This window comes from Periplaneta americana, chromosome 16, assembly GCF_040183065.1.
Source record: "Periplaneta americana isolate PAMFEO1 chromosome 16, P.americana_PAMFEO1_priV1, whole genome shotgun sequence".
Classification (NCBI taxonomy): Eukaryota; Metazoa; Arthropoda; class Insecta; order Blattodea; family Blattidae; genus Periplaneta; species Periplaneta americana.
This window is the reverse complement of record NC_091132.1, coordinates 568,011-578,341: the sequence shown is the minus strand read 5'-3', so window position 1 is coordinate 578,341 and position 10,331 is coordinate 568,011. Positions and strand designations below refer to the sequence as shown.

The following is a 10,331-nucleotide window of genomic DNA, read 5'->3' as shown; positions in this document are numbered from 1 at the left end:
ATAAAAATCTGTTGGGTATGAGAGAAGTTATTAATTTTTGTATAAATGCACCCCTGTAAAGGGATAGTTCCTCTTGTACAAATGTAACCAGAGTTTCTACACAAAAAACATACGCTACCTGAACTAATGTGCAAAGTTTCATGTAAATCTGTTGGATACGAGAGAAATTACTAATTTTGTCCACTAGATTTGCATTCAGGCCCATGTGCACAGATATGAAATCTGACAGGAAAAAATTATACTGAAGTTACAAATGCATCTGATAGGCATTACATTAAGTAACATGTTATTACAAATAAATATATATAAATTTGTGGCTAGATAGAGGTACAATTAATACCAGCATGGGACTTCTTGTTTCTTCTGTTATGATTTTTTTAAAGAATAGCTATAAAATTACTTTGTCTACCACAATGTCTGAAAAATAGAACTGGCTTGTCCAAAGTCTGTCTTAAGCACTTCTAATAATAATCATCATCATCACTACTGTCTGTGTTGCTGTCACAGCATTTGCTACCTTTCCAGAACTTTTGGTTCACTTAATAAATGTGAAACTGCTAAGGGCAAAGATTCTTGTCTTTTCTGCGGGAAAGGAGAAGCATTTCAGATCACAGGATCAGAACTTAATAAAAGAAAGTTCAAAACATCTCTAATGTTGCTTGTTGCGATGTTTTTCGTGCATGTCCTTCTCTATATCTCCTACTTTGCTTGTTTCTAGCTTCTTGAGCTTCTTTGGGGAGCATTCCAATTGGTAATATTGCAGATCTAATTATTCTGCCTCATGTACAAGCACTTTGTGCACACTGACCGGCATGAAATGCCACTTGTAAAGTTTGAGATATAAATCTCTTGTTTTCAAAGCAAATGCATAAAATTTCTCTACATCAACTCAAAAAGCACTCGAATAACAGAAATGTGTCTGATTAATTGTTCATCGGTTTCTGTAATTGATGCAGGTTTAACTGGCACACTGAAGAATCGCCGGGCAGTATTGTCGTCATTAGAGTTTCCTACACCTCCAGGCTTTGGCTGATCAACAATCAGTCCCATTTCAGTACGAAAGTGTTGTACTGGGTGTTCATTTCGAAGTGTGTGTGATGACGTCACTGTTGTGAGTCAGCGATTTGAAGCGAGTTTCAGCTTTTATGTCACAGAAGTTGCCTATTAATCAAGGCTTTCAATCTGAACTTGAGAATGTGTATGGTACCGGTATAACTTGAAAGTCGTAGCAACAGATGGCGGTCTGTACGGTCTGTGTGCTACCATAACCTCTTTTGAACTGTGTTCTGCGTGGGCAAGTCGTACGCAGGGTATTTGTTATCATCGGTTGCATACGGCAACATTCCACAACACAAATCAAATGCTCCATGTCCATGTTGACCGTCGAAGTTAATGCTGAAAAATACGTAAGTAATCGTCTTAACCCTCTCCCCATATCCTGACAGTAAGAAAAAACCCACCTCAGTACATGTTTCCAAACAGTTCACATTCCTGCCACTACCGGGGTTACCATACATATCTTCAGAATGAACGCTGTACTTGCTAGGCAACTTCTCTGCCTCACAGGTAATACACCTCTGCGGAAGTGTAGGAAGATTGAATTCTCTAGGCTCATCGACTGGCCACATGACGGCATACAGCGAGTCATGACACACTTTGAACTGAACACTCAGTATTATCTCCAGTCTTCTTAAAAGAGACTAGATGATGTATAGCTCTGAAAAAACAGACATTTCTACATTTATGAAATATTGTAAGCTAATGGATCCAGTAGAAAGGTTTTTGGTTCCTTGCCTTCCCTGGTGGAGCAGGTACATAGCTCCATAAAGCTGGGGGTTCCTATATCTAAGAAGACATGGAGCACTGTGAAAGTCACACCAGCGAATAGGAATTATAAAGAATGGACACTGAGCGAATTTCCCTGTGTTTTGTTTCTCTATGCGCCAGCGGCTAGTTCCACTTTCAAGCGCTAGAGGTTAGTGTAATCGAGCATACCCTAAGATAATAATTGAGAATAGAATTAAGGCACAGGATCCAAACATCGCCTACCTTATTGCATAATCCAGTAACGCTTTGCTTCAAATAAATTCAAGTTAACAGCTTTTCCTTATTTCTCAGTGACAAAGTAGTTGTAATAATAATATTTTATATTTCAGATATCATAAATTATATTATAAAATAATACAATGCATTATAAAATTAAGTATCGAATTCGTTTAATATTTGTATATAATATAATATAGGTATATGGTTTTACTTCTCGTAAGAGTTTTGTTTTTCCATTTTCAGCGCTATCAAATCATTACATATTTTAATTGTTGTAGGTGCAACGTCTGAACTCTCATTATAAAGGAACTCTAGAGTCTAGACATTACAGTTAATGAAGGATTTATTATTTTATGGATCCAGTTTATTTTATTTGAGTACATAATGTACCTAGATGTATTAATTATATGTATTATATTTCCGCTGTGTCGACTGCTAGCTGGTGTGATGTCAGCGCCAACTCTAGGGAGAAAGCAGAATCTGACGCTTTAGCTGGCTTGAAGGTCATTGAAATCGGTCCGGCTACATCAAAGGTACCGACGCGAAGTGTCCATTCTTTATAATCCCTATTCGCTGGTCACACTTCCACCAACAGCTCCAAGGGCCGTATTCATAAACGAGACTTTGGCTGAAGACTTCCCAAAGTCGACTTTCGTAGTAAAGTTTAACTTTGTTAAAAGTCCTATTCATAGACAATACTTCTGACGATTTAAGTTTGACTTCGGTAAGTCGAGATTTGACGATCTTTTATGAATGTTGGCAGTCACAATCATGGCCTTCTAAACGAATTAAATTAATGAATAGCTGAAGTAGAGTAGCATTGCCGCAATAAAAGCCATCTTTCGAGTCTCAAATCAGTGAAACAATTGAACATCGGCAGACGTTAAGCTGTTGTTGCATCATTAAATAAACTATTTCAATGTAAAATAATTGTGAAGACATTAAAGATAAGAAGATGCCACCAATGACAGTTTATGAAAGAGACATGCTACTAGAACTGGAGAAAACGTATAAAGAATTCAATTAAATATACAAACTCAATAGTAAACCAGTAATCCTTATACCCATAGAGCAATATCGAAGTGGAATAAGAGTATTATTAATGGAACAGGTAATCCTTTTTTATTATTCTATTATTCATCAGTGCATGTTGAATCGTGGATATTATTTAATACAGTCCATTTTTCAAATCTGTATCTTGATTTGAATTCATTATTTCTATAAAATTTAATAGAGTTTTGCACATGTATAATAATACGCCGAGAAACATGAGGAGCGTCAATAATTTCCTGGATGTTATCAATCTTCTCGGCAAATAAAACAATTTCCCAAATATCAGCCATTTTTCTTATGTCCACAAACGAAACTCAAAGTCAAAGTCAAAGTCTAGATTTTCGGCGACTTTGAAGTAAAGTCACGATCGAAGTTTACTTTCGTCAAAGTGTCGACTGTGAATAGGAAAATGGCGACTTTGTACTTTCCAAAGTCAACTTTGGTCCAAAGTGTCGTCTATGGATACGACCCTAAGAGTTGTTCTGGAGATCAAACAGACCACTATCTAAAACATGGCATGTTACGGTGCCGTGCCAGTGTGCTTACCTGCTTGCTTCCCATTTGTGCAGCTGGTTGGAAGTGAGCCACTGCCTCCAAATGTGAAACCAGAAGGTGAAACTAGCAGCAAAACAGGCATGGAAGTAGTAAGAGTTCCAAGGCACCCAGTAGTGCCGGTCGCTGATATTAGGATCCGTGTCATGCCATGTCCAGTGGAGGAACTTGACTGATACGATGTCATATGGGATGTCAACCAGCACCACTGTCAAGCCAACTGAAAGGATACGGTGAGTGCATCTGTCTGATTTTGATAAATTAAAATGCTGATTTGGGGGGGAGCAGCAATTTTTCGTTGAAATAATGAAATGTGTGGATATATGACATGACTAGTGGAACAAGGATGATTGTCTGGTTGTATTCTTTGATGTACTTATTATCGAGATATAATTTACTAATACAAGCAGTATGCTGGAATTAGAATAAATTCCAGCAGAATACTTAATGCTCTTGAGGCAAGTATCATTGAGTATGAAAATATCATTGATAGTAAGAAATTATATTTAATTTGTCATTGATTGTAAGAAATGATGGCTAATTATTGTAAGAAATTTTCAAGTGTTGTTTGTGAAATTGAAGAATTCTTACTCTCTGCCTTAAAATATGTGATCCGTCATAGAAGTCAGAACGCATTCTTCTACGCAGTCACCTACTTAGTTTATATCAGATTCTCCTAAGAATATTCGAGAAGTCAGTTCTATTAAATGATTAAAAAAATGCATATCCATACGTGGATATAAGTTTGCGTTTGTTTCAGTGCTCTTATATCTAACAGTGCAACTGGGAGTTATTTTTCGATATTGTGACGAATCAAAACATACTTACTGGTATTTCTTCTTTGTAAAATAACCTCTTAAGAATTATAAATTATGATATGATCGACACCTTTGCCTAGGAATCCCCTTCAGTAGTGATCTCATATTGATGAGTAAACAAATCAACTATAACTTTATTGATATTTAATTTTATTTGCTGTGTAACATTTCTTCTTCACTACTTTCATTTGAATATTGATTATTCAGTTCTCTGACTTTGTTTCGATTACATTTTCGTAAATTGGTATTTATGTTGAGGGGGCAATTTCTTGTGTTGTTCAACGACCCTTGAGCCAAATGATCCACCATTCGTAGTTTCTATATAGGATTCATTTTTATTTGGCACCAGTCCTACAAATAAATGTCACGAAAAACATTTTCTGCTGGGTCCTTTGACCCGGACAAAGGCACAATTCGATTATTTCATATGCATGGTCACACTATGAAATATTCTTGTTCTATCTGTACCGGTATTTTATTATTCAGTATTGAGAAATATGTCCCGCACCGTGGCGTCGCGGTCTAAGGCATCCTGCCTAGGACTCGCGTTACGGAATGCGCGCTGGTTCGAGTCCTCATGGGGGAAGAAATTTTCTCATGAAATTTCAGCCAGTGTATGGGACCGGTGCCCACCCAGCATCGTGATGCACTTGGGGAGCTACGATAGATAGCGAAATCTGGCTGCGAATGCTAGCTATAACGGCTGGGGGGATCATCGTGCTAACCACACGATACCTCCATTCTGGTTGGATGATCGTCGACCTCTGCTTCGACATGTGGGCGTGAGGCCAGCAGCCGGCTGGTCGGTCTAGGCCCTTCACAGGCTGTAGCGCCATGGATTATTATTATTATTATTATTATTATTATTATTATTATTATTATTATTATTATTATTATTATTATTATTGAGAAATATGCTTTCCATTACTTTCCACTATCATTTTTGTCATACCTATGTCTAAATTCAAATTATGATCACAATATGGTTGCTATAATTATTTTCCATAAACCGGGACAAAGGCACAAGGTTAAGTCATTATGAGTCGTACTTTATTAATGATGGTACAATGTCAATACAATGCACGTCAGTATTTTAATAGATTACTTGAGAACTTGTACAATTCACACCTTTATTACGGAATGTTTATGTATTTTGATTTTTGACACTTTCTTAAGAATTTCACGTACTTTAACTTTATGGACAGTGATAGTGTGTCCTATGCATTCAGTGGTTCAGAGAACCCCCAGGAAAAACAATTTAATTGCTTAAATAAATTTATTTATAATTTGCAGTATCATTTTTTGTTTCCTCTTCATCTTTAATAAATTTACTTGCGGCTCTGATGTATTTTGTCATATGAATCGCAGAGATGAAATACCTGCATGGTTGTAAGCTTCCGAGGTTCAATTTCTCCTCCGAACCAGCTTCAGTATTATGTATCACAAATTCTGGGAAAGTAAAAGCTGAAGCAAACATTACGGTATTATAAAATAAACCTACCTTTATGAGTCGGAAAATAGTTGCTCGATCCCTGACATCCTCGCCAGATTTGCTTGACTGTGAATCGCACCCAAGGTGAATGATAAAGGACGAGCAGCAACACATCTTCGTAATAGTCTCTTATTCCTTCACATTGTAAATAATCACGCTCTATTTTTTGCACTCTGAGACACCTTGAAGCCTAGTCTTCTTCTGCAACCTCACTAAATCTCTTCTCTGTCAGTCTCCAAACATCATCCAGTTTGAATGTTACATTATGAGAAGCGACCCAGTTCTTCACTAATGCGCATATGCTTTCAATTGAATTTAATTCTGCATGATAAGGTGAAGTCTGAAAACAGGATGTCCATGTTCATTTAACAAAGTGTCAATCTGGTAAGTCACGAACTTTGGTTTGTAATTCTTAATGTCGTCATATAGTTGAGGTTTGGTAAATTCGGGTGGAAAATGTTTCTATCTCGCAACCACTTTTGCATATCCCCTTTTCGTGTCTTTGAAATAGGAGCAGGATTAATTTGAACATTGCGATATGAGGCATTGTCAATAATGAGAACAAATGATGGTGGTAACTGAAACTTCCAAACCTGTACTAAAAGCACTGGCATTAGGAGCTGTGAACAATAGATACCCACCAGAAGAATGGTTACATATCTACACAGATGGGTCTACTATCGATAACAACTCAGGATCAGGAATTACGTGTGCGTTATTCTCATTTTATCAACCAGCAGGACATCATACAACAAATTTTGATGCGGAAATAATGGCTATTCATATCTCACTCCAACACCTACTATACAGAATAGATAAATTTCAAAATGCTGTCATTCTCTCTGATTCTAAAGCAGCATTATATGCAATAAATTCATATAAAATTATGTCAATCCAAATTAAGTATGTCACAAAATGATCCAACAACTTCAAAAACTACAGAAAAGAGTTCAATTGCAATGGATACTTGCACATTGCGGAATTGCTGGAAATGAAACTGCTGACTTTCTTGCCAAAAAAGGATCCAATTTAATTCAGAATACAAATACAAGCCTACCTTTTACATCCATCAAAAGACTAATTAAAAATAAATATAAAATTAAGCAAAACCAAGCACTATGTACCAAAGCCAAAGATAAAAAAATGGAGCATTTTAATAAAAAACCAGAAATGATTCCAGAAATCCCACGTAAATCTGCAGTAGCAAAATTCAGACTGCTTACAGAACACGATTATTTGGCCAAACACTTGAATAAAATAGGAATTTACACAAATCCAAATTGCCCTCTATGCAACAAAGAAGAAGAAATGACTGAAGATCATCTACAAACCTGTGAAGTTCTACCATGATGGATCCACCACAGAGAAATATTGGAGAGCAAGAACGCTAATGGCTTCGTTGCCAAAGCCCGGCATTAGATAACAACAACAACATGATGGTGGTAAATTTGAGATCACTTTTTCCCTTAGCCATTTCATAAAATTTTTTGCATTCATGATAATCACTTGATTTTGTCTTTGACTTCAATATAAGAAGAGCATTAGAGACAAATCCAGTCTCTCCTCCCACAAGTCGAAACAGTAGTATGAAAACCCTTACCTGCCCAAGATAGTGGTGGTGCATATGTTTTGTCTATATATATTATCGGTCTGAAAAACTTTGTCCTTTTAAATCTAATGTCTTCTGTCGCTGTAAGGACAGCCCTATTGTCTTGAGTTCTTTTCCACTTAAAGCCTAAATTTCGCAAAATCCTGCGCAAAGAGGTTTTACTGCCTTTGTAATCAATGTCTTCAACTAGACGAACATGGACTTTATTAATTGTAGGCACTTGATTTTCACGTGTATCATATTCGTAAACGGTCCTGTGGATCACTTCATCAAATTCATCCACTTTCGACATAAGCGCAGGCTTTTCCCTTTCTTTCCCTGGGGTGGAAAACGGAGTTGAGGACTCTGTGTTTTCTCTTTCATTTGTACGTTGATTAATACCTGTAGCTGTGGATGCTCTTTTACCAAATTTTTTTAATGGTGTGTGAATACCGTGAAGAGCTTTTTCTTTCATAAAAATATAACGTTTGACGCTATTTTCCTAGCGTGATTGTGGAGAGTTTTGGAATTTAATTTAGAAAGCACTGGAGGCATTTTCATACATTCACAAACAAAATCACAGCACACTGGAATTATTCAGCACTAAAGCACGTGTGTGAGTGGCTGGGAGAGGCGTGTAAGAAGAGGAAGACTCGCATCACATGATTTGAATATATGAGTGGCCGGCCAGAAATTGCGTTGTGGACAAATTACGTGGCAATATCTCTACAGTGACGTATTTGTGAGACAGCCAACACGCTTTGGCGCAAATGTAAAACTTTGTGATCCTAACCGGAAGTTAGCTTCAATCTGTAGCTCAGATCGTACTTTTAGCACTTGTACACATGTGCTATTGATTGTTGTATTTTTTAGTGGTTTCTTAGAATTCTTTAAACGTCCATTTAGTCGTTCTTGGTGTTTTAGTTTTAATATATTCATCTATGGGTGTGACCAGTATTCGTTACCAGAGAAAAAGAAGTGTTCAATATCTTTCACAGACAAATTTTTCAGTTTTAATCTTGGAAGTTAAGTGTAAAATAAAGAAGCTTGGAAGGCAGTTACCTTAATTCGATTTAAAGCAAGCACAATCAAGCCGAGTAAGACTCTTGTAGGGCTTGTAATGTAAAATAATATGAAAGAAACAACTGGATTTGCAGTGGTGAATCTACAAATAAATTATTTTGTTTCCTGTGCCTCCTATTTGCTACAGGTAGAGATACGAGCTGGACATGCACTGGCCATTTGACACGGAAAATTAAGAAGCATGAGGAATCTGTTGCTCATAAGAATGCTTGCCTAGATTTATCAGTCCTTGGAAGAACAGAAATTAGGCAACAGCTTAGCTCAGCTTTCAGGCAATATATTGAAAGACAATGATAACGTAAGGTAAAATCGCCAACTTATGTTCTTTCAAAGATAATTCATCATCATCATCATCATCATCATCAGGCTCATTTTAAAGTAATTATCTACTTTAAAGAACTGTAGTATTTTTTCAATTGTTCAGAAATGAGATATTGTTTAAATTGTTGGAAAACTATGTAATATCACAGTCACGAAGCTTGAGGTGATGAGGCTACTAGGAACAATAGACTGTGCCGGTACTACTTCCATTGTCTGTGATGAGTCGTTAGTAGGAATACTAGTGGTTAGCAACTGTCTCTGGATGCATATTGCTTATGTATTGAGCTTTGTGACTGTATATACTAGTCTACGTAATATCATAAAAGTAGAGAACCCCTTGACATTTTAGGCACAAACTGCTACTGGTTATGGGCATTAGATTTTCTTATATCAAGCATACTTTTCAGAAGATTTTATAGAATCCAGATACTTCGATATTTTGATACCTGTAATCAGTTTATAAAATTTACTACAACTAATGTTTGACGTATTGTATTGAATATCAAGAATTGCCCTTATTGAAGCGAAACTTAATCTGCTCCTGTCTTTAGTCTGGTGAGCGTTCATTAGGAGAATGCTAGCATTATGCCTAGGGAGAGGAAAGTAAAACTGGACAATTTTTAAGAGCGCAGAATACTACTCTCCTGAGACACAACTTTTGAGGAACATCGTTCACTTCTTTAATGAACTCGTAAATTCAGTGGTGTATACTGGTTTAAGGGTCTGGGCTACCACTGAACCTATTATTACACAAAATATATTTTTAAAACCCTATAATAAAATTCCTTACCTATTTATATGTGAATTCCAGACGTCTTGATTGGGACGAAAATACTTTGATGACTTCGTCATTGAAATTACAGTTGGGCCGCTTGCGAAGTTTCTGTAGAAATGACTTTTCAATTGACATCAGTGCTAAGCCGGATAAACGTTCTTGTGTATGAGTTGATCTACAGCAGGATTTTATTCTCTTCAACGCAGAAAATGTTCTTTCTACTGATGCTGACGTAGCTGGTATTGTCACAATTAATGTTGCCTATTTAAGGACTTCAGGAATAACTTGGTTCAGCTGGTTTTCATATATGGCAGATAATATTTCATGGATAGGTTTGTTCGAAAAATCAAAGACTTCTGCTGAATATATTACACTTAATTCATTTTTCAAACGTACTTGATCAAAGTGACTGTTATAGGACTGAAATAATTTGTGTAGTGCCTCATTCGGGAAGTTTTCTCTATAAGCAGAAAATTTTTGAGAATCTAGAAGATGTGTGAACTGAAGCTTTCCATAATCAGAAAATCTGTCAGTAATTTCCATGTGCATACGATCTAGTATGCTGTAGTACAGCTGCCTGTATTTCAATTCATCATCTCCTTT

General features: G+C 36.5%; 1 protein-coding gene across 2 annotated transcripts in view; it reads right to left on the bottom strand.

Annotated features, from left to right (window-relative positions):
• The window catches only part of LOC138716216 (uncharacterized), a 94,173-nt gene that overhangs the window by 34,707 nt on the left and 49,135 nt on the right, over positions 1-10,331 (bottom strand). For both annotated transcript variants that reach the window (XM_069849053.1, XM_069849054.1), the window contains exon 5: positions 3,646-3,871. In XM_069849053.1, the coding sequence (XP_069705154.1) occupies positions 3,646-3,871 (226 nt within the window). The remainder of the gene's footprint in view (positions 1-3,645; positions 3,872-10,331) is intronic.